Source organism: Mobula hypostoma, chromosome 2 (assembly GCF_963921235.1).
Source record: "Mobula hypostoma chromosome 2, sMobHyp1.1, whole genome shotgun sequence".
Classification (NCBI taxonomy): Eukaryota; Metazoa; Chordata; class Chondrichthyes; order Myliobatiformes; family Myliobatidae; genus Mobula; species Mobula hypostoma.
In genome coordinates, this window is record NC_086098.1 from 53,095,342 (window position 1) to 53,118,075 (window position 22,734).

At 43.3% G+C, this 22,734-nt stretch overlaps 1 protein-coding gene across 1 annotated transcript in view; it reads right to left on the reverse strand.

Annotated features, from left to right (window-relative positions):
- Window positions 1–22,475, reverse strand: part of LOC134357218 (adhesion G-protein coupled receptor F3-like) — a 102,482-nt gene extending 80,007 nt beyond the window's left edge. Inside the window, exons 1-2 of the mRNA XM_063068513.1 lie at window positions 22,436–22,475; window positions 13,367–13,543 (exon numbers count right to left, since the gene is read on the reverse strand). Coding sequence (XP_062924583.1) covers window positions 13,367–13,543; window positions 22,436–22,475 — 217 coding nt within the window. The remainder of the gene's footprint in view (window positions 1–13,366; window positions 13,544–22,435) is intronic.
- Window positions 22,476–22,734: the final 259 nt, after the last annotated feature.

Consider the following 22,734-nt stretch of genomic DNA (forward strand, 5'->3'; position numbering starts at 1 on the left):
AGAGATCTAGAAGATTATAAGGCTAATAGGAAGGAGCTTGAGGAAATTAGGAGAGCCAGAAGGAGCCATGAGAAGGCCTTGGCGGGCAGGATTAAGGAAAACCCCAAGGCATTCTACAAGTACGTGAAGAGCAAGAGGATAAGATGTAAAAGAATAGGACCTAACAAGGGTGACAGTGAGAAAGTGTGTATGGAACCAGAGGAAATAGCAGAGGTACTTAATGAATACTTTACTTCAGTATTCACTACGGAAAAGGATCTTGGTGATTTTATTGATAACTTTCAGCAGACTGAAAAGCTTGAGCATGTAGATATTAAGAAAGAGGATGTGCTGGAGCTTTTGGAAAGCATCAAGTTGGATAAGTCGCCGGGACCAGACAAGATGTACCCCAGGCTACTGTGGGAGGCGAGGGAGGAGATTGCTGAGCCTCTGGCGATGATCTTTGCATCATCAATAGGGACAGGAGAGGATCCTGATTTTCTGAGGATGTGACTAAACACCTTGATGAAGGAAGAGCAGTAGATGTGGTGTATATGGATTTCATCAAGGCATTTGATAAGGTACCCCATGCCAGGCTTATTGAGAAAGTAAAGAGGCATGGGATCCAAGGGGACATTGCTTTGTGTATACAGAACTGGCTTGCCCACAGAAGACAAAGAGTGGTTGTAGACAGGTCATATTCTACATGGAGGTCGGTTACCATTGGAGTTTTTCAGGGATCTATTCTGGGACCCTTACTCTTCGTGATTTTTCTAAGTGTCCTGGATGAGGAAGTGGAGGGATGGGTTAGTAAGTTTGCTGATGTCACAAAGGTTGGAGGTGTTGTGAATAGTGTGGAGGGCTGTCAGAGGTTACAGCTGGACATTGATAGGATGCAAAACTGGGCTGGGAAGTGGCAGATGGAGTTCAACCCAGATAAGTATGAAGTGGTTCATTTTGGTAGTTCAAATATAATGGCAGAATATCATATTGATGGTAAGACTCTTGGCAGTGTGGAGGATCAAAGGGATCTTGGGGTCCAAGTCCATAGGACACTCAAAGCAGCTGAGCAGGTTGACTCTGTGGTTAAGAAGACAATGTATTGGCCTTCATCAATCGTGGAATTGAATTTAGGATCCGAGAGGTAATGTTGCAGCTATATAGGACCATAGTCAGACCCCACTTGGAGTACTGTGCTCATTTCTGATCGCCTCACTATAGGAAGGATATGGAAGCCATAGAGAGGTGCAGAGGAGATTTACAAGGATGTTGCCTGGATTGAGGAGCATGTCTTATGAGAATAGGTTTAGTGAACTCAGCCTTTTCTCCTTGGAGTGATGGAGGATCAGAGGTGACCTGATAGAGGTGTGTAAGATGACAAGAGGCATTGATTGTGTGGATAGTCAGAGGCTTTTTCCCAGGGCTGAAATGGTTGCCACAAGAGGATGCAGGTTTAAGGTGCTGGGGAGTAGGTACAGAGGAGATGTCAGGGGTACTTTTTTACTCAGAGTGCTGAGTGCGTGGAGTGGCCTTCCGGCAACAGTGGTGGAGGGGGATACGATAGGGTCTTTTAAGAGACTTCTGGATAGGTACATGAAGCTTAGAAAAATAGAAGGCTATAGCTAAGCCTAGTAATTTCTACGGTAGGGACATGTTCGGCACAACTTTGTGGACCAAAGGGCCTGTATTGTGTTGTAGGTTTTCTATGTTTCTATAAGGAGCCTAAAACTACACACAATACTCCAAGTGAGGCTTCACCAGTGCTTTATAAAGTGTCAATATTACATCCTTGCTTTTATATTCTAGTCCTTTAGAACTGAATGTTAATACTGCATCTGCCTTCCTCACCACAGACTCAGGCTGCAAATTAACCTTCAGTAAATCCTGCACAAGGACACCTAAAGCCTTTTGCACCACAGATTTTTGTATTTTCTCTCCATTTTGAAAATAGTCAATGCTTTCATTTCTTCAACCAAAGTGCATGACCATACATTTCCTGACACTGTATTCCATTTGTTACTGCCTAGCCCATTCTTCTTATCTGTCTATCCTTTTGCAGCATCCTTATTTCCTCAAAACTACCTGCCCCTCCACCTATCCTTGTATGGTATGCAAATTTTGCAACAAAGCCATCAATTCTATCATCCAAGCCATTGACATACAATGTAAAAAGAAACTCAGAAGACAGTAGCAGTGGTTTTCTGTTGTTGGCATTATTTTAGAGTCATAGAAAAGTACAGCACAGAAACAGGCACTTCAGCCCATTCTTGTCAGTTCCAAACCATTTCAACTGCCTACACCTATTGACCTGCTCTCGGACCTTAGCCCTCCAAACCCCAAACATCCATAAATCTATACACACTTCTCTTAAATGTTGAAATTAAGCTCACATGCATCACTTACATTGGCATCTTATTCCACACTCTCACGACTCTTATGTTCCCCTTAAACTTTTCACCTTTCACTCTTAACCCATAACATTACTTGCAGTCCCATCCAAACTCAATGGAAAAAAATCTGCTTGTATTTACCATATCTATACCCCTCATGATTTTGTATACCTCTATCAAATCTGCCCCTCAATCTCTATGCTCCAAGGAATAAAGTCCTTAACTTTAATTCAATCTTTCCTTATAACTCAGGTCCTCCAGTCCCAGTAACATCCTTGTAAATTTTCTTGGTACTCTTTCAACTTTATTTACATCTTTCCTGTAGGTAGTTGTCGAAAACAGCACACATACTCCAAGCAGCACGCACAAAATACTGGAGGCCACCAGCAGGCCAGCAGCATGTATGGACAAGAGTAAATAGTCAACATTTTGGGCCAACATAGTCTTTTCCATAAATGCTGCCTGGCCTGCTGAGTTCCTCCAACATTTTGTGTGTTGCTCAGATTTCCAGCATCTCCAGATTTTCTTGTCTTCACAACTCTCCAGCATCTTATAGAACTTCAACATAACATCCCATCCCCTGTACTCAATACATTTATGAAGATCAATGTGCCAAAAGCTTTCCTTATGATCCTATCAACCTGTAACACTACTTGTAATGCATTATAGACCTGTATTTCCAATCCCTTTGTTCTACCGCACTCCTCGCACTCCTGTTCACTGTGTCAGACCTACCCTGGTTGGTCCTACTGAAGTGCAAAACCTTGCACTGTTCCATCGGCCATTTTTTTCAGCCCATTTTACTGGCTGGTCCAGATCCCACTGCAAGCTCTGATACTCTTCCTCACTGTCCACGACACCCCCAGTCTTGGTGTCATCCATAAATTTATTAATCCAGTTTACTACATTATCATCCAGATCATTGATATAGATGACAAACTACAAACTACAAAGATGACCAGCACTGATCCTTGCCGTAATCCATTAGTCGCAGGCCTCTGGTCTGAGAGGCGACTCTCTACTACTACTCTGTGGCTTCTCCCTCAGAGCCAATATCTAATCCAATTTACTACCTCATATTGAATGCCAAGCAACTGAACGTTCTTGAACAACCTCCCATGTGGAACCTTGTTAAATGCCTTGCTAAAGTCTGCGTAGACAACATCCACTGCCTTTCCTTAGTCCACTTTCCAATGAGGTTGGTAAGACAAGGCTACCACACAAAAATTAATGCTGTCTATCTATAATCAGTCCCTGTCTATCCAAATACTCATATGTTTGGTCCCTTAGAATAACTTCCAATAACTTTTCCACTACTGATGTCAGGCTCTCGAGTCTATAATTCTCTGGTTTATTTTTTATAGCCTTTCTTAAACAATAGAACGGCATTAGCTATCCTCCAACGCTCTGATAAATCTACTGCCACAAAATATGATTTAATTATCTCTGCTAAGGCCGCAGCAATTTCTGTACTTGCCTCCCATAGGGTCCAAGGGAACACCTTGTCAGGCCCTGGAGATTTATCCACCCTAATGTGCTAAAAGACAGCAAAAACCTCTTCCTCTGTAATCTCCTTCGGGTCCATGGTTGATGCTACTTTGCCTCACTTATATAGATTCTGTGTCCATCTCCTGCGTAAATATAGATGCAAAAAATCACAAGGCTATAAGATCATAAGCTATAGAAGCAGAAGTAGGCCATTCAGCACATTGAGTCTGCTCCACCATTCAATCACGGACTGATCCAATTCTTCCAGTCATCCCCACACCCCTGCCTTCACCCTATACCCTTTGATGCCTTGGCTAACCAAGAATCTATCTATCTCTGCCCTAAATACAGACAATGACTTGGCCTCCGCAGCCACTTGCAGCAACAGATTCCACAGACTTACCACCTTCTGACTAAAGTAATTTCTCCACATCTCAGTTCTAAATGGACGTCCTTCAATCCTGAAGTCGTGCCCTCTTGTCATAGAATTCACTACCATGGAAAATAACTTTGCCATATCTAATCAGGTCAGGCATTTTAACATTTGGAATGTTTCTAGGAGATCCCCCCTCATTCTCCTGAACTCCAGGGAATACAGCCAAAGAGCTGCCAGACGTTCCTCATACAGTAACCCTTTCATTGCTGGAATCATTCTCATGAATCTTCTCTGAACCCTCTCCAATGTCAGTATATCCTTTCTAAAATAAGGAGCCCAAAACTGCACACAATACTCCAAGTGTGGTCTTACAAGTGCATTATAGAGCCTCAACATCACATCCCTGCTATATTCTATACCTCTAGAAATGAATGCCAACATGGCATTTACCTTCTTCACAACCGATTCAACCTGAAGGTTAACCTTTAGAGTGTCTTGCACAAGGTATCCCAAGTCCCTTTTCATTTCTGCATTTTGAATTCTCTCTCCATCTAAGTAATAGACTGCCCGTTTATTTCTTCCATCAAAATATAGGACCATACACTTCCAACATTGTATTGCCAATTTTCAACATTGTATTTCATTTGCCACTTCTTTGCCCATTCCCCTAAACTATCTAAGTCTCTCTGTTTCCTCAACACTACCCGCTCCTCCACCTATCTTTGTACCATCGGCAAATTTAGCCACAAATCCATTAATACCATAGTCCAAATCATTGACATATATCGTAAAAGGCAGTGGTCCCAACACCAAAACCTGTTGAACTCCACTGTTAGCTGGCAGCCAGCCAGAATAAGATCCCTTTATTCCCACTCTGTTTTCTGCCATCCAGTCAATGTTTCACCCATTCTAGTAACTTCACTATAATTCCATGGGCTTTTATCTTGCTAAGCAGCCACATGTGTGGCACCTTGTCAATTGCCTTCTGAAAATCCAAGTACACCACATCAACTGCATCTCCTTTGTCTACCTTACTTGTAATTTCCTCAGAGAATTGCAGTAGGTTTGTCAGGCAGGATTTTCCTTTCAGAAAACCATGTTGGCTTTGGCTCATCTTGTCATGTGCCTCCAGGTACTATGTAATCTCATCCCTATAAATCGATTCCAACAACTTCCCAACCACTGATGTCAGGCTAACAGGTCTATAGTTTCCTTTCTGCTGCCTCCCAGCCTTCTTAGATAGTAGAATAACATTTGCAATTTTCCAGTCATCTGGTACAATACCAGAATCTATTGATTCTTAAAAGATTATCGTAATGCCTCCACAATCTCTCCAGCTACTTCTTTCAGAATCTGAGGGTGCATTTCATCAGGTCCAGGAGATTTATCCACCCTCAGACCATTAAGCTTCCTGAGCATCTTCTCAGCTGTAATTTTCACTGCACAAACTTCACTTCCCTGACACTCTTGAATGTCAGGTATACTGTATGGGGTAGTGGAGGTATAATTTGTCCATCTGTGCTGATCACCCCATCCTTGACTAAGCTGTTCCACCGTGAATGCGATCTGTTATGAGTCAACATGATGCTTTCAGATCATGGCATGCATAGCACATACCTCTGCCACACTGTTCAGGTGTGTTTCTGGGGTACGGGGCTAGCGACCCCTGTGCCTATTCTGTGTTCTTTTGCTGAGCAGCAGTGAACCATCTGATTGGCCTATCAGAGTTCTCTTTGGGAACTAGTTGACCTGATCAGCATTTGTGATCTGCCTATTGTTCACGATTGCACTTAATAATAAAAAAGGATGTCTTCTACTGTGAAGACCGATGCAAAATATGCGTTCGGTTTCTCTGCCACCTCTGCATCTCTCATTACAATATCTCCAGCGTCATTTTGTATTGGTCCTATATTCACCCCCAGCTTCCTTTCATAGTTCATCTTTTCCTTCCTAATGACCTTCTTAGTCTCCTTCTGCAAATTTTTAAAAGCTTCCCGATCCTCTATCTTCCCACTAGCTGTGGTTTCCTTGTATGCCTTCTCTTTTGCTTTTACTTTGGCTCTGACTTCACTTGTCAGCCACGGTAGTGTCCTTCTTCCATTTGAAAATTTCTTCTTATTTGAAATACATCTGTCTTGCACTTCCCTCATTTATCACAGAAACTCCAGCCATTGCTGCTCTGTTGTCCCTTTCCAGTCAACTTCAGCCAGTTCTCCTCTCATGCCATTGTAATTTCCTTTATTCCACTGAAATACTGACACATTGAATTTTATTTTTTCCCTCTCAAATTTCAATTTGAACTCGATCATACTGTGATCACTGTTCCCTAAGTGTTCCTTAACCTTAAGCTCTCTTATCACCTCCGGATCATTGCACAACACCCAACCCAGCACAGCTGATCCCCTAATGGGTTCAACAACGAGCTGTTCTAAAAAGCCATCCCTCAGACATTCTACAAATTCTCTCTCTTGAGGTCCAGTACTGACCTGATTTTCCCAATCCACTTTCAAGTTAAAATCCGCAATGATTATCATGACATTGCCTTTGTGACACGCATTTTCTATCTCCTGCTGTAATCTGTAATCCACATCTCGGCTGCTGTTTGGAGGCCTGTTTAACTGCCATTAGAGTCCTTTTACCCTTGCCAATTCTTAACTCAACCCGTAGAGACTCTACACCTTCCAATCCTATCTCTTTCTAATGGTTTAATATTACTTCTTATACACAGAGCCACACCACCCCCTTTGCCTACTAACCTATCTTTCCGATACACTGTATATCTTTGGATGTTCAGCTCCCAATGACAGCCATCCTTTACCCAAGTTTCAGAGATGGCCACAATGTCATATTTGCCAATCTGTAGCTGAATCTCAAGATCGTCCATTTTATTCCTTATGCTTCATGCATTCAAATATAACGCTTTCAGTCCAGTATTTGTTGCTTTCTGTTTTAACTGAACCACACCTCTATTGCCCTGAAACTCATGCCACTGGCTGTGATTATGCCTCATCTCCTGCCTGTTCTTTCTATAATCTCTGTTACACCCTACCTTTGATTTATTTCTGTTGTACCCTTCCTCAACTCTATCACTCCGGTTTCCATCTCCCTGCCAAATTAGTTTAAACCCTCCCTAACAGCTCTAGTAAATGTACGTGCTAGGATATTGGACCCATCCTTTTTGTACAGGTCATACCTCCCCCAGAAGAGGCCCCAATGTTTCAGGATCTGAAGCCCTGCCCCCTACACCAGTCTCTCAGCCACACATTAATATGCCTGATCATGCTATTCCTGCACTTGCCATCACGTGGCACAGGCAGCAATCCTGAGATTACTACCCTGGAGGTCCTGCTTTTCAGCTTCCGACCTAATTCCCAGAATTCTCTCTTCAGAACCTCCTCCCTTTTTCTACCTATGTCATTGGTACCAATGTGTACCAAGACTTCTAGCCGATCTCCCTCTCCCTTCAGAATACTCTGCACCTGATCCGAGACATCCTGTACTCTGGCAAAAGGGGAGGCAACACACCATGCGGGTATCTCTGTCAGGCTGACAGAACCTCCTGTCTGTTCCCCTCACTATGGAATCCCCTATGACTACCGCATTCCTTATCTTCCTCTTTCCCTTCTGCACCATGGAACCAGGCTCTGTGCCAGAGACCCAATCTCCGTGGTCAACCTCTGTCAGGTCATCCCACTCAACCACATCCAAAACGAGATAACGATTACTGAGGGGAATGGCCACAGGGGTGCTCTCTACTATCTGAGCTCTTCCCTTTGCTTCCCTGACTGTCACCCACTCATCTAACTCCTGCAGCCTTGGGGTGACTAACTCCCTGTAGCTCCTCTCTATCTCCTGTTCACTCTCCCTAATAAGCTGTAGGTCATCGAGCCGCAGCTCCAGATCCCTAAGACAGTCTCTCAGGAGCTGAATCTCGGTGCACCTGGCGCAGATGTGGCCATCTGAGAGACTGGAAGATTCCCAGGATTCCCACATCTGACACCCAGAGAAAAATACTAACCCTACTGACATGCTCTCAGGTCCACCTACCCACTTACCTCACCGAAGCCTAAATGAGCCAAAGCCTGTTGCTTCTACTCTCGCCATTGGGCTACTCCTGACAATGGCCGCTCCACTTATCCCTTCTGTACTTTTATTTAGTTCATCACACTCAGTTGCCACCACCTGATAGGCCCCACACAATGAACTAACACCTGCGAAGCTCTTGTTTTAAATCACCGGCTCTGACCTGTGAGAAGCACTCCTTCGTGGAGCTTAGTTGCCACCACTGATATGCCCCACACAATGAACTAACACCCACGAAGCTCTTGTTTTAAATCACCGGCTCTGACCTGTGAGAAGCACTCCTTCGTGGAGCTTAGTTGCCACCACTGATAGGCCCCACACAATGAACTAACACCCACGAAGCTCTTGTTTTAAATCACCGCCTCTGACCTGTGAGAAGCACTCCTTCGTGGAGCTTAGTTGCCGCCACTGATAGGCCCCACACAATGAACTAACACCCACGAAGCTCTTGTTTTAAATCACCGGCTCTGACCTGTGAGAAGCACTCCTTCGTGGAGTTTAGTTGCCGCTGCTGATAGGCCCCGCACAATGAAGATCCATGAAGATCTCCCCGATCTTCTTTGGGTGCACACATGGATTACCATTCTGATATTCCAAAGGACCAATTTTGTCCTTTGCCATCCTTTTGTTCTTAATATATCTGTAGAATCTCTTAGGATTCTCCTTCACCTTGTCTGCTAGTGCAACCTTCATCATCATCATCATCATCATCATCATGTGCCATGCCCAGTTTGAGTTTTGACTGCCGTCCCCACACACTCCTGTTTCGGGTCAAGAGGATCAATTCATTGGTATTCATTTCCAGTTCTCTGGCTGCTGTCTCCATCATCATTTGTCTTTGCCTTCCTCTTGCTTTCTTCCCTGACACGAAGCTGGGTGGCAGTGTTAGCAGTGAGGAGGATGCTAAGAGGATGCAGGGTGACTTGGATAGGTTGGGTGAGTGGGCAAACTCATGGCAGATGCAATTTAATGTGGATAAATGTGAAGTTATCCACTTTGGTGGCAAAAATAGGAAAACAGATTATTATCTGAATGGTGGCCGATTAGGAAAAGGGAAGGTGCAACGAGACCTGGGTGTCATTATACACCAGTCATTGAAAGTGGGCATGCAGGTACAGCAGGCGGTGAAAAAGGCAAATGGTATGCTGGCATTTATAGCGAGAGGATTCGAGTACAGGAGCAGGGAGGTACTACTGCAGTTGTACAAGGCCTTGGTGAGACCACACCTGGAGTATTGTGTGCAGTTTTGGTCCCCTAATCTGAGGAAAGACATCTTTGCCATAGAGGGAGTACAAAGAAGGTTCACCAGATTGATTCCTGGGATGGCAGGACTTTCATATGAAGAAAGACTGGATGAACTGGGCTTGTACTCGTTGGAATTTAGAAGATTGAGGGGGGATCTGATTGAAACGTATAAGATCCTAAAGGGATTGGACAGGCTAGATGCGGGAAGATTGTTCCCGATGTTGGGGAGGTCCAGAACGAGGGGTCACAGTTTGAGGATAGAGGGGAAGCCTTTTAGGACCGAGATTAGGAAAAACTTCTTCACACAGAGAGTGGTGAATCTGTGGAATTCTCTGCCACAGCAAACTGTTGAGGCCAGTTCATTGGCTATGTTTAAGAGGGAGTTAGATATGGCCCTTGAGGCTACAGGGGTCAGGGGGTATGGAGGGAAGGCTGGGTTCTGAGTTGGATGATCAGCCATGATCATAATAAATGGCGGTGCAGGCTCGAAGGGCCGAATGGCCTACTCCTGCACCTATTTTCTATGTTTCTATGTTTCTATAATTACCATGCATTCTAACTCCTCTTTCCTAATCGAATGTCCAATGAAGTCACGTTGCCTTTTCATGATCTCATACATTATTTCTCTTTTTGTATTTGCTCTGTTCATGACATCCTCATTAGATATTCATTTCGTCCATGATATTCTTTGCATCCTCCTCAAAAACCACATCTCTGCTGCTTCAATTCGTTTCCTCATGTTACTAGATATTGTCCAACATTCTGATCCATATAACATAACTGGATAAACATAACATTTCAGTGCTCTGAAGCAGGTTGTCAGGCCTAGTTTAGTGTTGGTCAGTATACTCTTCATTCTCGTAAAGGTGTCTTTTGCCATCCCAATTCTGCTTTTGATGTCCATGTCGCATCTGCCATCTGATGTCACCCAGCTTCCTAAGTAGCAAAAGTTCTGTGCTCGTTTTATGTCTTCCCCATTTATTCTCAGCCTGCAGATAGGATTCTCCTTCTTTTTGGATATCACCGTACATTCTGTCTTTTTGCAATTGATAGATATACTAATGTTTGCACTTTCTTCAACGACTATATCAATTAAGTTTTGTAGCTCTTCCTCTGTACTTGCAATTAACACAATGTCATCCACATATCTAAAATTATTGATGTTTTCACCGCCAACTTTGATTCCCAAGATGACTCTTATTTTTTGTAATATTGTTTCACTGTACACATTAAACAAATCAGGGGAGAAAACACACCCTTGTCTAACGCCTCTCTTGATTTTCGTAAACTGACTCACTTCTCCAGCAGGTTCAGTAACTGAACTTATGATGGAGAAGGCGGATGAGCTAGGACCTCAAATGTCAACAGCGGATGAACATTTGGGAAGAGAAATGGTGATTTCTTTAGTTCACCCAATGGTAGGCAATAGCAAACCATCGTTGCTAGATACTAGGTTTCCTAGAATCTGTTTGCTAAGAAAACCATGGTCAAACTCAAAATGTATCACACAACAACAGCATCAAGAGGATCTTCAAGACAATTCTGAACATGCTTCGCTCGGTAGGGGTGATTCTGGGCAGCAGGGGATCCCTGACTGTCATCAAGCTACTGCTCAAAAAATTCAGTGCAAACTTAGGCCTTCTTAAAAACACAGGAGTCAAAGATGACGTGTGTACTTCATTTTACCTCAGTGAAGCGCACACTTATGCAATGATAGCTTAATGACAGATGCCATTCATGTACTTCTTATATATAAACCGTGATGGATAACATAAACAACAAAGAATGCTTAAACAATATATTTACAATATTTCTCAAATATAACTGAATTATTAAATACTTAACAGGTGAGACCGAACGTAAACTGGGGGACGGCTTCGTTGAGCACCTCCGCTCCATCTGCCAAAAGCAACATTTCCCCATGACCAACCATTTTAATTCCACACACCATTCCTGGTCCAACATGCTGGTCCATGGTCTCCTCTTATGCAACAATGAGGCCACTCTCAAGGTAGTGGAGCAATACCTCATACCCTGTCTAGGTAGCCCCCAACGTGATGGCGTGAACATTTATTTTTCCTTTGTGTAATTCTTTTTTCATCGCCCTTCCCTCTTCTTCTATTCCTCACTCTGGCCTCTTACTTCTTCTCCTCACCTGCCTATTATCTCCCCTTGGTGCCCCTCCTTCTTCCATTTTCCCATAGTCCACTCTCCTCTCCTTTCAGATTCCTTTGTAAGGTAATGTAATGGGTAGAGATATATGCATAATTCACAACCACCAGTATTGAGTTGGGGTTCACGTTAAGAGGCTTGCCTAACATGATGATGTAACAACATGAAGTTTTATCGCGCTTTATCAGCCCAGGATTGAATGACGGAGGAGACTCGATGGGCTGAATGGCCTGCCTCTGCTCCTATATCTTATAGTCTTATGGTCTTTATGGTCTGTGTTTGGAGGATAAAGAAGGAGTTAATATGGTTTTCCTTAAAGTTAAAATGCCTCTGCCACTTCATTTACAAAATCCTACACCTTCTTCTCCAGCCCTTTACTGTTCCCACCCACCCTCCCCTCTCACCTTCTAACTAGTCCTCCTTCCCCTCCCCCCAGCAATTTATTCTGGCATCCTCCCTCTTCCTTTCCATTCTTAAAGAAGGGTCTTGGCCTGAAAAATCGATTGTTTATTCATTTCATAGATGCTGTCTTACCTGCTGAGCTCCTCCAGCAGTTTGTGTGTGTTGCTCTTAAGTATCAAAGCAGAAGAAGGAAGAGAAGATGGTGGCGCGACGCAGCTCGCAGCAGCCACTCCGGTGATGAATATCTGTTATCTGTCAAGTAGGGTGCCGTGCACAATCCTGATTTGATGGAGACAGATGTGAGAGAACGGAGGAACATCTGGTGAAACTTCTGAAATGCCTTTTTCACTGCCGCTGCTACTGTGTGATCCAGAATCTCCGGAGGAGAAGGCCCTGAGTCCTCAGCTTTGCTTGTTGCTCAGCGGTCAGGGTGGGGGTCGAAGTGCTTGGCCGAGATGGTGCTCGGAGCTCGGTGTCAGAGGGCTGGTCGGAGTCTCGAAGTTTTCGGACGGACTCGAGTGGTCGGGTGCTTCCAATGCATTGGCAGTTGTCGGTGCCTGGAGGTTTATGGCAGGGAGAGTTTCTCTCTTTTGCAGCCTGCTATCGGGACTATCGGGAGTCGATCGGAACTTTGAGACTTTTTTTTACCGTGCCCATGGTCTGCTCCTTATCAAATTATGGTATTGCTGTGCACTGCTGTAACTATATGCTATAATTATGTGGTCAGGTCAGTGTTAGTCTTTGGTTTGTCCTGTTTTTTTGTGATATCACTCTGGAGGAACATTGTATCATTTCTTAATACATGCATTTCTAAATGACAATAAACGAGGACTGAGTGTCTTCATAATCTAATCTAATAACTTGCTTTCAAATTGAAGCATACATTAAATGATAAATGGCTCTAAAAAGTTTGCACAATTACAATTTTCAATTTTGAGTACTACTTGTGACTATTTTGCCAAATGTATCCAAAGTGGAAACTCCTGCTATATTTTATTACTGTGCACACATTGGACAATGCGACAATCTTTAAAAATATCTCCATTCAGTAATTTAAGTTTTTAGTATGTTTTCCTGTTCTAATTTATTATTTTTATCAAGTGTATATAAAAGATGCATAAATTGAACATTCAGCTTTTATTGAGAAAACAAAAACAAAGTTCAAGCCTATTGAATTCTGCAAGAAAATTAAAAAATGAAGCATGATATATCAAAATGTTGATTGAATTACCTGAATTAGTGAGATTTTGTGCATCTTGATAGCAGAATCCTACTCCATTAATTATCGGGCAACTGCAATTATGCTCGGGAATTTGTGAGCATTCTGGCAAATCACTACATTCATCATTTTTCTGGGCAGTTTCATTCCAGAAAAAGCACTTTGATCCATTCATTTTGTAATTGCATTCTAAAAAATACAGTAAGATAAGCATTATTAAAATGATAAAATAATGCTTTAAAACATAATAAATATATATTCTTGCAGTATGCACAGCATTTTTCTAATGTCAACTGCATCTCTTCCTGCAGCTATGACCTTGCAGAGTATTTTCAGTCACTTTACTTCCACAAACTCTTTAGGAGTTCAATGCCTGTTTATAAAGAGTCTAGCAGCATCTTTGTATGAAGTGTGTACCATTTTAAAGTCTAACATATTTTAACAGCAGCATCTTCCTAAATGTGCTATTGTAATATTTCTGAAATTTTCATCCATTTTCTCTGTACCTGGAGCTTGGGCCAAACAAATATTGATGCTGTGGTCCCAAATGTTTTATCCCAAATCCATGGAGTCCAATCCATTTATTATCTGGCAACAGAATCTTTTAACCTTGGGAATAAGCCCTTCCAGTTAACCCAATGTGATCGTGACTGTTGATCCCATCAATCCCAGTTTCTTTAACCCCAAAATTCTAGATTTTGACTGACAAAGCAAGGGGCAATGATTCAGAAGCCGGATGTAGCTTCATTTTTTCAGCTCTGAGCTGGAGAAGAGTGTTACTCTAAAAAAAAAGTTGCATTTCACCAGTTTGCAATTAAATTGGCACCTGGATCCAAGCAAAAATGTTCAACTGGAGTGACAATTAGATTCCCCCCCCATCCCATCCCACCAATCTCACTTGACCCTTGAAAGTGGAACAAGTGCTACACATGCCCTTACACTTCCTCCCTCACCACCATTCAGGGCCCCAGACAGTCCTTCCAGGTGAGGTGACAGTTCACCTGTGAGTCGGCTGGGGTGATATACTGCACCCGGTGCTCCCGATGCGGCCTTCTATATATTGGCGAGACCCTATGCAGGCTGGGAGACCGCTTTGCTGAACACCTACGCTCTGTCTGCCAGAGAAAGCAGGATCTCCCAGTGGCCACACATTTTAATTCCACGTCCCATTCCCATTCTGATATGTCTATCCACAGCCTCCTCTACTGTCAAGATGAAGCCATATTCAGGTTGGAGGTACAACACCTTATATTCCGTCTGGGTAGCCTCCAACCTGATGGCATGAACATTGACTTCTCTAACTTCCGTTAATGCCCCACCTCCCCTTTGTACCCCATCCATTATTTATTTATCTATCTATCTATCTATTTATTTATTTATTATTACTTTTTTTTCTCTCTCTCTCTCCTTTTTCTCCCTCTGTCCTTCTCACTATACTCCTTGTCCATCCTCTGGGCTTCCGCCCCCCTTTCTTTCTGCATAGGCCTCCCGTCCATCCCATGATCCTCTCAAATCCCTTCTGCCAATCAACTTTTCAGCTCCTAGCTCCCCCCCTCCCCCCCATCTTCTATCATTTCGGATCTCCCCCTCTCAAATCTATTATCTCTTCTTTCAGTTAGTCCTGACGAAGGGTCTCGGCCTGAAACGTCGACTGTAGATGCAGCCTGGCCTGCTGCGTTCAACAGCATTTTTTATGTGTGTTGCATTAGATTCATAATTCATGTTTGTCAACTTGCAAGGCCAATTTGAGTACAAATGAGGAAACAAAAGGCAAACATGAGGAGACAAAATGGGTCTAGCGACCATTGGTGACATGTTGCAGACAGCTCACTAAACAACTAGATACACTTCTACTTCTAGAAATTCTTCTTCTGAACTGTGATTGATTGCAGACTGTAAGGGCCCTTTTAAGGATGTACATTTGGGCTGACCTAACAATCTGTTGCTTTTGCGATCTCCTGGGGGAGTCGGTGAGAATGTTTGCAGAAAGTGCAGGCATGGCCAATGCTGGGCGCAGCTGCAATGATTCCCGACAACAGAACTCGAACCAGCGGTCGGTTCCATTACTCTGCACCAGTTAAAGCATCCAGCAAGGTTAAAATTGTTGAGGATGAAAATGGAAAACGAACAGGTGTTCAGCACATCTGCTTGCTTTTGACAGGTCTACCTCTCTTCTCACTATAGCTGTCAGGTGGGAGATGCAGGAATCTTGGCTCCTCGCTGTCAGGTTCAGGAGCAGTGGGCTGCTTTCCTTTGTATGCAAATAAAAAGACGTTTCCCCTAATCCGAGATTTACCTGATTTTTGCACTGTATATTAGTCTCCTTCAGTTTTTCAGTTTTATTTCTTGTGGCTAATTGGCGGGTCGGTGATCTGTTAGTTTTTGTATTTGTGTGTGTGTGGGGCGGGGGGAAGGTTTTGGGGGTTTGGTGCTTCTACCACTTTTTTCCTGTGAGTGAGTGTGTCAGTGGTTGTTTGTGTAGAGGGTCAGTGATTGCTATTGTGGCTGTTTTTTGCTGCAGGGGAGGGGGAAATATTGGGGTCTGTAAGTTTTGTTTCTTTTATTTTTCATTGGGGTGGAGTTAATATCTTTTCTTTCATTAACACCCTTGGTCTTTCTATATTTAACAGCTATCTGGAGGGGGGGCAATATTCTTGCAGGCAGGTTTGCTAGAGCTGTTGGGAGTAGTTTAGGACTTATATGGCAGAGGAATGGCAACGTGCATGACAGAGTTGAGGATGAGCCAGCACATTTACAAGTAAATGATGGGTGTAACAAGAAAGTAAGGAAGGACAAGCCAATAATTGGGGGCAAGTGCAGACAGAACAAGTTAAATTGTACCACAGAGGCAAAATTCAAAAGGGCAAAGAATGAAGGACTGAAGGTTCTGTATTTAAATGCACGTAGCATTCGGAAAAAAGTGGACGAACTCATGGCGCAATTGGAGAATGTTTGGTATGACGTTGTGGGCATCACTGAGTTGTGGCTGAAAGAAGGCCATAGTTGGGAGGTTAACATCAAAGGATATATTTTGTATCGAAAAGACCGGCAGGAAGGCAAAAGTGGTGGTGTGGCTCTATTGGTAAGAGATGAAGTTACATCTTTGGAATGAGGTGACATAGGGTCAGAGAATGTTGAATCTTTGATGGTGGAGTTAAGAAACTGCAAGGGTAAAAATCCATTATGGGAATCATATATAGGCCACCAAATAGTACGCAAGATGTGGGGTTGAGATTGGAAAAGGCATGTAATAAGAGTAATGACACAGTTGTAATGGGGGAACATCAATATGCAAGGGGATTGGGAAAATCTGGTTGGTGTTGGATCACAAGTGAGGGAATTTGTTGAATGCCTAGGAGATGGCTTTTTAGAGCAGCTTGTTTGAGCCTACTTAGGGAAATGCCATCTTAGATTGGGTGTTGTGTACTACATCTTATTATGGACCTTAATGTAAAGGAACCCTTAGGAGACAGTGATCATAATTTGACTGAATTCAGACTCCAATTTGAGACGGATAAGCATAGATCACATGTATCAGTATCACAATGGAATAAAGGGAATTACAGAGGCATGAGGAGGAGCTTGCCCAAGTGGATTGGAGGAAGATACTGGCAGGGATAATGGCAGAGCAGAGATTGCTGAAGCTCCTGAGAATAGTTCCCAAGGCACAGGATAGAAGTTCTCAAATGGCAGGGGTAGGTAACTGTGGCTGACAAAGGAAGTTAAAGACTGCATAAAAGCCAAGGAAAGGGCATATAAGATAGCAAAAATGAGTGGGAAGTTCGACGATTAGGAAGATTTTTAAATCCAAAAAATTGCAATTAAAAAGCTATAAGGGAAAAGATGAAATACGACGGCAAACTAGCCAATAAAATAAAGCAGAATACTGGAAGTTTTTTTTCAGTTATAAAAGAATAAAAGGTAGGTGAGAGTTGATGTTGGACCATTGGAAAATGATGCTGGTGAGGTAGTATTGGGGGCAAATGACCTTAATGAGTACCTTGCATCAGTCTTCACTGTGGAAGATACTAGCAGTGTGCCAGAGGTCTGTGAGTGTCAGGGAGCAGGAGTGAGTGCCTCTGCTATTACAAAGGAAAAAGTGCTAGGCAAACACAAAGATCTTAAGGTGGATAAGTCACCTGGACCAGATGAACTGCATCCCAGAATCCCAAGAGAGGTTGCTGAAGTGACAATGGATACGTTGGTCATGATCTTTCAAGAATCATTTGATGATGGCATGGTCCCAGAGGACTGGAAGATTGCAAATGTCACTGTGCTCTTTAAGAAGCGAGTAAGGAAAAAGAAAGGAAATTATAGACCAGTTAGTCTAACTTCAGTGGTAGGGAAAGTGTTGGATTCTGTTATTAAGGATAATGTTTCAGGGTACTTAGAAACTAATGACAAAATAAGTCAAAGTCAGCATGGTTTGTGTAAAGGGAAAACTTGCATGACAAATCTGTTAGATTTCTTCGAGGAAGTAACAAGCAAGATGACAAAGGAGAGGCAGTGGATGTCATTTACTTGGATTTTCAAAAGACATTTGATAATGTGCCACACGAGGCTGCTTAACAACATAAAATCCTATGGCATTACAGGAAAGATATTGGCATGGATAGAGGAATGGCTGACAGGCAGGAGGCATAACGTGGGAATAAAGGGGGCATTTCCTGGTTGGCTGCCAGTGACTAGTGGTGTTCCTCAGGGGTCAGTATTGGGACGGCTACTTGTCACATTGTTTTTCAATGATTTGGATAATGGAATTGATGGCTTTGTGGCAAAGTTTGTCGATGATACGAAGATAGGTAGAAGGGTAGGTAGTGCTGAAGAAGCAATGCGATTGCAGTAAGACTTAGACAAAATTTAGAGTTTAGAGTAGAGAGAATGCCATGCAGGATGTTGGACTGCTCCTCATGTAGGATGTGGGAAGTCAGGGAGCCCTCCGGTGTCCCTGACAATGACACCTGCAAGAAGTGCATCCAGCTGCAGCTCCTGACAAACCACGTTAGGGAACTGGAGCAGGAGCTGGATGACCTGCGGATCATTTGGGAGAATGAGGAGATTATAGATCGTAGCTACAGGGAGGTAGTTACGCCAAAGGAGCAGAGGACAGGAAATTGGGTCACTGTCAGGCAAGGGAAGAGGAAAGGGCAGGCAGAGCAGGGTTCCCCTGTGGCCATTCCCCTCAACAACAAGTATACCGCATTGGATACGGTTGGGGGGATGACTTACCTGGGACAAGCTGCAGTAGCCGGATCTCTGGCACTGGGTCTGGCTCTGCAGTGCAGAAAGGAGGGTGGAAAAAGAGGAGAGTGATAGTGATAGAGGACTCGATAGTTAGAGGTTCAGATAGGAGGTTCTGTGGTCGTGACAGTGAATCCAGGATGGTTTGTTGCCTCCCAGGTGCCAGTGTCAAGGATGTCTCTGATCGCTTGCATGACATTCTGAAGTGGGAGAGTGATCAGCCAGATGTCGTGGTGCACATCGGTACCAATGACATAGCAAGGAAGAGTGAGGAGGTCCTGGAGAGTGAGTATAGAGAGCTTGGTAGGAAGTTGAAAAGCAGGACCTCAAGGGTGGTAATCTCAGGATTGCTACCTGTGCTACGTGCCAGTGAGGGTAAGAATACGATGCTCTAGAGGATGAACGAGTGGCTGAAGAACTGGTGTAAGGGGCAGGGTTTCAGATTTCAGGATCATTGGGACCTCTTCTGGGGCAGGTGGGACCTGTACAAGAGAGACGGATTACACTTAAACTACAGGGGGATCAATATCCTTTCAGGGAGGTTTGTTAGTGCTATTGGGGAGGCTTTAAACTAGATATGCAGGGGGATGGGAACCAGAGTGCCAGAGCTGACAGTGTGGCTGGGGTGAAAATAAAGAATGTTAAAAGTTCAAGCAAATCAGCTAATAGAAAGATTGAGTGGTGGTAAAAATCTTCTGAGGTGTATATATTTCAATGCTAGGAGTATTGCGGGGAAGGCGGATGAGTTGAGGACATGGATTGACACGTGGAATTATGATGTGATAGCAATTACTGAAACTTGGCTACAGGAGGGGAAGGACTGGCAGCTTAACATTCCAGGGTTCCGATGTTTCAGATCTGATCGAGACAGAGGAATGAAAGGTGGGGGAGTAGCATTGCTTGTTAGGGAAAATATTACAGCAGTGCTCAGGCAGGACAGATTAGAGGGCTTGTCTACTGAGTCCTTATGGGCGGAGCTGAGAAACAGGAAAGGTATGGCCACATTTGTAGGATTGTATTACAGATCACCCAATAGTCAACGAGAATTGGAAGAGCAAATCTGCAGAGAGATAGCAGGCAACTGCAGGAAACAAAGTTGTGGTGGCAGGGGATTTTAATTTTCCATATATTGATTGGGACTCCCATACTGTTAGGGGTCTAGGTGGTTTAGAGTTTGTAAAATGTGTTCAGGAAGGTTTTCTAAATCAATATATAGAGGGACCAACTAGAGAGGATGCAAAATTGGATCTCCTGTTAGGAAACGAGTTAGGACAAGTGACGGAAGTCTGTGTAGGGGAGCGCTTTGGTTCCAGTGATCATAACACCATTAGTTTCAACTTGATCATGGACAAGGATAGATCTGGAAGAAGGCCAAATTTGAAGAAATGAGAAAGGATCTAAAAAGCGTGGATTGGGACAGGTTGTTCTCTGGCAAAGATGTGATCGGTAGGTGGGAAGCCTTCAAAGGGGAAATTTTGAGTGCAGAGTTTGTATGTTCCTGTCAGGATTAAAGGCAAAGTGAATAGGAATAAGGAACCTTGGGTTCTCAAGGGATATTGCAACTCTGATAAAGAAGAAGAGGGAGTTGTATGAAATGTATAGGAAACAGGGAGTAAATAAGGTGCTTGAGGAGTATAAGAAGTGCAAGAAAATACTTAAGAAAGAAATCAGGAGGGCTAAAAGAAGACATGAGGTTGCCTTGGAAGTCAAAGTGAAGGATAATCCAAAGAGCTTTTACAGGTATATTAAGAGCAAAAGGATTGTAAGGGATAAAATTGATCCTCTTGAAGATCAGAGTGGTCGGCTATGTGTGGAATCAAAGGAAATGGGGGAGAGCTTAAATAGGTTTTTTGTGTCTCAATTTACTAAGGAAACTGGCATGAAGTCTATGGCATTAAGGGAAACAAGTAGTGAGATCATGGAAACTGTACAGATTGAAAAGGAGGAGGTGCTTGCTGTCTTGAGGAAAATTAAAATGGATAAATCCCCGGGACCTGACAGGGTGTTCCCTCGGACCTTGAAGGAGACTAGTGTTGAAATTGCAGGGGCCCTGGCAGAAATATTTAAAATGTCGCTGTCTACGGGTGAAGTGCCGGAGGATTGGAGAGTGGCTCATGTTGTTCCGTTGTTTAAAAAAGGATCGAAAAGTAATCCAGGAAATTATAGGCCAGTAAATTTAACGTCGGTAGTAGGTAACTTATTGGAGGGAGTACTAAGAGACAGAATCTACAAGCATTTGGATAGACAGGGATTTATTAAGGAGAGTCAACATGGCTTTGTGTGTGGTAGGTCATGTTTGACCAATCTATCAGAGTTTTTCGAGGAGGTTACCAGGAAAGTGGATGAAGGGAAGGCGGTGGATGTTGTCTACATGGACTTCAGTAAGGCCTTTGACAAGGTCCCGCATGGGAGGTTAGTTAGGAAAATTCAGTCGCTAGGTATACATGGAGAGGTGGTAAATTGGATTAAACATTGGTTCAATGGAAGAAGCCAAAGAGTGGTAGTAGAAAATTGCTTCTCCGAGTGGAGGCCTGTGACTAGTGGTGCGCCACAGGGATCAGTGCTGGGTCCATTGTTATTTGTCATCTATATCAATGATCTGGATGATAATGTGGTAAATTGGATCAGCAAATTTGCTGATGATACAAAGATTGGAGGTGTAGTAGACAGTGAGGAATGTTTTCAGAGCCTGCAGAGGGTCTTGGACCAGCTGGAAAAAATGGGCTGAAAAATGGCAGATGGAGATTAATACAGACAAGTGTGAGGTATTGCACGTTGGAAGGACAAACCAAGGTAGAATATACAGGGTTAATGGTAAGGCACTGAGGAGTGCAGTAGAACAGAGGGATCTAGGAATACAGATACAAAATTCCCTAAAAGTGGTGTCACAGATAGATAGGGTCATAAAGAGAGCTTTTGGTACATTGGCCTTTATTAATCAAAGTATTGAGTATAAGAGCTGGAATATTATGATGAGGTTGTATAAGGCATTGGTGAGGCCGAATCTGGAGTATTGTGTTCAGTTTTGATCACCAAATTACAGGAAGGATATAAATTAGGTTGAAAGAGTGCAGAGAAGGTTTACAAGGATGTTGCTGGGACTTGAGAAACTCAGTTACAGAGAAAGGGTAAATAGCTTAGGACTTTATTCCCTGGAGCGTAGAAGAATGAGGGGAGATTTGATAGAGGTATACAAAATTATGATGGGTATAGATAGAGTGAATGCAAGCAGGCTTTTTCCACTGAGGCAAGGGGAGAAAAAAAACCAGAGGTTAAGGGTGATGGGGGAAAAGTTTAAAGGGAACATTGGGGGGGGGCTTCTTCACACAGAGAGTGGTGGGAGTATGGAATGAGGTGCCAGACGAGGTGGTAAATGTGGGTTCTTTTATAACATTTAAGAATAAAGTAGATAGATACATGGATGGGAGGTGTATGGAGGGATATGGTCCGTGTGCAGGGCAGTGGGACTAGGCAGAAAATAGTTCAGCACAGCCAAGAAGGGCCAAAAGGCCTGTTTCTGTGCTGTAGTTTTTCTATGGTTTCTATGGTTTCTAAAATGGAAGAGTGGGTACAAAAGTGGCAGATGGAGTACAGTATTGGGAAATGTATGATAATGCACTTTGGTAAAAGGAACAATAGTGCGGACATTTATCTAAATAGGGAGAAGGTTCAATTATCAGAGGTGCAGAGGGACCTAGAAATCCTTGTGCAAGATACCCAGAAGGTTAATTTACAAGGTGAATCTTTGGTAAAGAAGGCAAATGCAATGTTGGCATTTATTTCAAGGGAAATCAAATATAAAAGCAAGGAGATAATGCTGAGCCTTTATAAGACACTAACCTGGTCGCACTTGGGTATCGTCAACAGTTTTGGGCCCCATATCTCAGAAAGGATGTGTTGTCATTGGAAAGAGTCCAGAGAATGTTTACAAGGATGATTCTGGGAATGAAGGGGTTAACATATGTGGAGTGTTTGGCAGCTTTGGACTTGCTCACTGGAATTTAGAAGAATGTGGGGGATCTCACTGAAACCTATTGAATGTTGAAAGGACTAGATAGAGTGGATGTGGAGAGGATGTTTCCTAGGTTTTGGTATCCAGAAATAGAGGGCACAGCCTCAAAATTGAGGGGCAACCTTTT